At 38.5% G+C, this 2,884-nt stretch overlaps 1 protein-coding gene across 1 annotated transcript in view; it reads right to left on the reverse strand.

Annotated features, from left to right (window-relative positions):
• Positions 1–1,748: 1,748 nt before the first annotated feature.
• Positions 1,749–2,884, reverse strand: part of LOC106821389 — a 2,002-nt gene continuing 866 nt past the window's right edge. Inside the window, exons 3-4 of the mRNA XM_014826160.1 lie at positions 2,446–2,539; positions 1,749–1,903 (exon numbers count right to left, since the gene is read on the reverse strand). Coding sequence (XP_014681646.1) covers positions 1,881–1,903; positions 2,446–2,539 — 117 coding nt within the window. The 3' untranslated portion in view covers positions 1,749–1,880. The remainder of the gene's footprint in view (positions 1,904–2,445; positions 2,540–2,884) is intronic.

Here is a 2,884-nt window from a genome sequence, read left to right on the forward strand (position 1 = left end):
CGTCCCCTCGTTGTTCCATTGATTATATAGATAAATCATTTTATATTATTAGTCTCGTGACACTGGCAACGAACATAGCAGTGGCTGTGAGTGAGCATGAGAATGAGAATAAGAATGAGAATAAGAATGAGAATGAGAATGAGAATGAGAATGAGAAAGAGAATAAGATTATTTTTATTGCTGTTTTTATTATTATTATAGTTGTTGTTATTGTTGTTGTTGTTGTGTTTGTTGTTGCTGTGTTGTTGTTATAGTCTATTCTTTCAAAATGCTGACCACACTTAATTGGGACCGTTCACTTAGTTCGGGTTTCTGAGCAGTTCGGTTTATAGGTGGGCCTATATTCGAGGCAAATCTTACCTGTCTTAGATAGTGTTGGGACGTTAAAAATTCGTACGACTAACGTGAAATTTGGTTTGAGCGCGTTCGTAATTTGGAGAGTTTACTGTATTAATATTACTATTATAATTATTATTATTATTATTGTTACTATCATATACCACCACAACTACTACTACCACCACCACTACCTGCCGCCGCCAGTGCCACAACCACCGCCGCCACGCCGACGACGACGACGACGACTTTATTTTATTTAAGTATATATAATTATATATAAATAATCAGTCGATCAAATTATATCAGTCTACTTTCATCCTATATTCTACGTATATAGCTTGAACTATTTGATTGTTTATTTGTTTTAAAAGTGTAGAGCGAGGCATATCGCCTGAGTTTATCACATACGTGTAACATAATATGTGCATATTTGTCGTAACGTCAACCGTTATGTGTTAATTCTGCCTTTATTGGACGTCCTCCGTTTCGCTTCTACTTGATTATATAGATAATATCATTTATATTATTAGCTGCGTGGACACTGGCAACGAACATAGCATGGATGTTGTGAGCATGAGAAATGAGAATAAGAATGAGAATAAGAATTGAGAATGAGAATGAGAAAGAGAATAAGATTATTTGTATTGCTATTTTTGTTATTATTATAGTTGTTGTTGTTGTTGTTGTGTTTTTGTTATAGTCAACTCTTTCAAAATGCTGACTACACTTAATTGGGACCGTTCACTTAGTTCGGGTTTCTGAGCAGTTCGGTTTATAGGTGGGCCTATATTCGAGGCAAATCTTACCTGTCTTAGATAGAGTTGGGACCTTAAAAATTCGTACGGACTAACGTGAGATTTGGTTTTGAGCGCGTTCGTAATTTGGAGAGTTTACTGTATTAATATTACTATTATTATTATATTATTATTATTATTATTATTATTACTATCATATTCCACCACAACTACTACCACCACCACCACCACCACCACCACCACCACACCACTGCCGCCGCCAGTGCCACAACCACCGCCGCCACGATGACGACGACGACGACCACCACCACCACCTCCACCACCAACAACAACAACAACAACAATAACAACAAGAACAATAATAACAACAACAACAACAACAACAAAAATAACAACAACAACAACATCATCATCATCATCGTCAACGATTCCTAGATTATGTGCACCCTATCGTTAATATAATTTCACGTTTCAATGATTGTATATTTAGTTTTTTTTTTTACCTGGGTTCATTTGGATATCTAAATTAATTTGATTGCCAGTTTAGAATTTACTCATGATTTTGTCACGCGCAAACTATGGGAGATGTTAAAAAGCAATTTATATGAACCAGATAATGTGAATATTGTAATAGATTAGGTAAATTGGCGCCGTTTCGCAAGGCGGGGGTATTGTTGGATCTTTAGGTTGTCATCGATAGATGCCGACTGCATGGTTCATGGAAAACGTTGTACTTGTCAGTTGCTTGAAAGTCATTGAATGTGAAATTGAACGATTACTACCAGATTAGTTATGATCACGCCCCCTATCTGTAAAGTAGAAAAATACACAGCATTATGCTAAAATATAAGTCGTCAATGTCTCTAACGTTATATGAGGAATCACTGATATTTTATAGCATGTTTGCCGATGCCCGTGTGAACTGATCATTACACAGGGTCAATAGAGCTCGCATGCTGTGTAACTAATATCGATTAAAAGAGAATAATATCGCATGAAATCTAGCGCTGAAAAAGCTAATATTAGGTACGTATTTCTTGGCTCAATATTTGTAAGTAAAAGGTATGAACGGCATAGCTTCACAGTTTACAATAATTCTCTAACGCGTGAGCTACGTTATTGCATGTGATACAGTGTCGCCATCTGATCTAGCAAAGAATCTCTGACAGCCAGTTATTAGCAATATATCTGCGCAGAAAATGCAAAGCCCGTATATATATGAATGGTAAGAATAAGTGCTATGATGAGAATTGTGTACATCGACAGAATCAGACACATATAATGACATCGGGTAAAACATGTATGCATCGTGCGATGCTCATGATGATACGAGATCTAGCGCGAGACTCACTTACAGTCAGAAGAAGACCTCGCGTGAGAGAGAAGAAGCCAGCACCAGTGAAACGTACGTCATTTGCATTCAACTTGGCGATGAAGAGACCTCTCTGGAAAGCAACGGAAAGGAATTGGCGCTAGACGTGCGCTGTTAAAATATTGGTAACACCCATTGACTTTGTAATAATTATCGCATTCTCCTCATTGCCGGCATGTATTGCTTTCGTCCATGGGGCTGCACCTGTTGTTAGTCTTACTTATTACTCCCCACGATATTATTTTAATTTCATGATTACACGCACACCGCACGCATCCCTACCCACACGCACGCCCACACGCGGACGCACACGCGCGTACACACACACACACACACACACACACACACACACACACACACACACACACACACACACACACACACACACACACACACACACACCCCCCCACACACACCC

Source organism: Priapulus caudatus, unplaced genomic scaffold, assembly GCF_000485595.1.
Source record: "Priapulus caudatus unplaced genomic scaffold, Priapulus_caudatus-5.0.1 Scaffold4, whole genome shotgun sequence".
Lineage (NCBI taxonomy): Eukaryota > Metazoa > Priapulida > Priapulimorpha > Priapulimorphida > Priapulidae > Priapulus > Priapulus caudatus.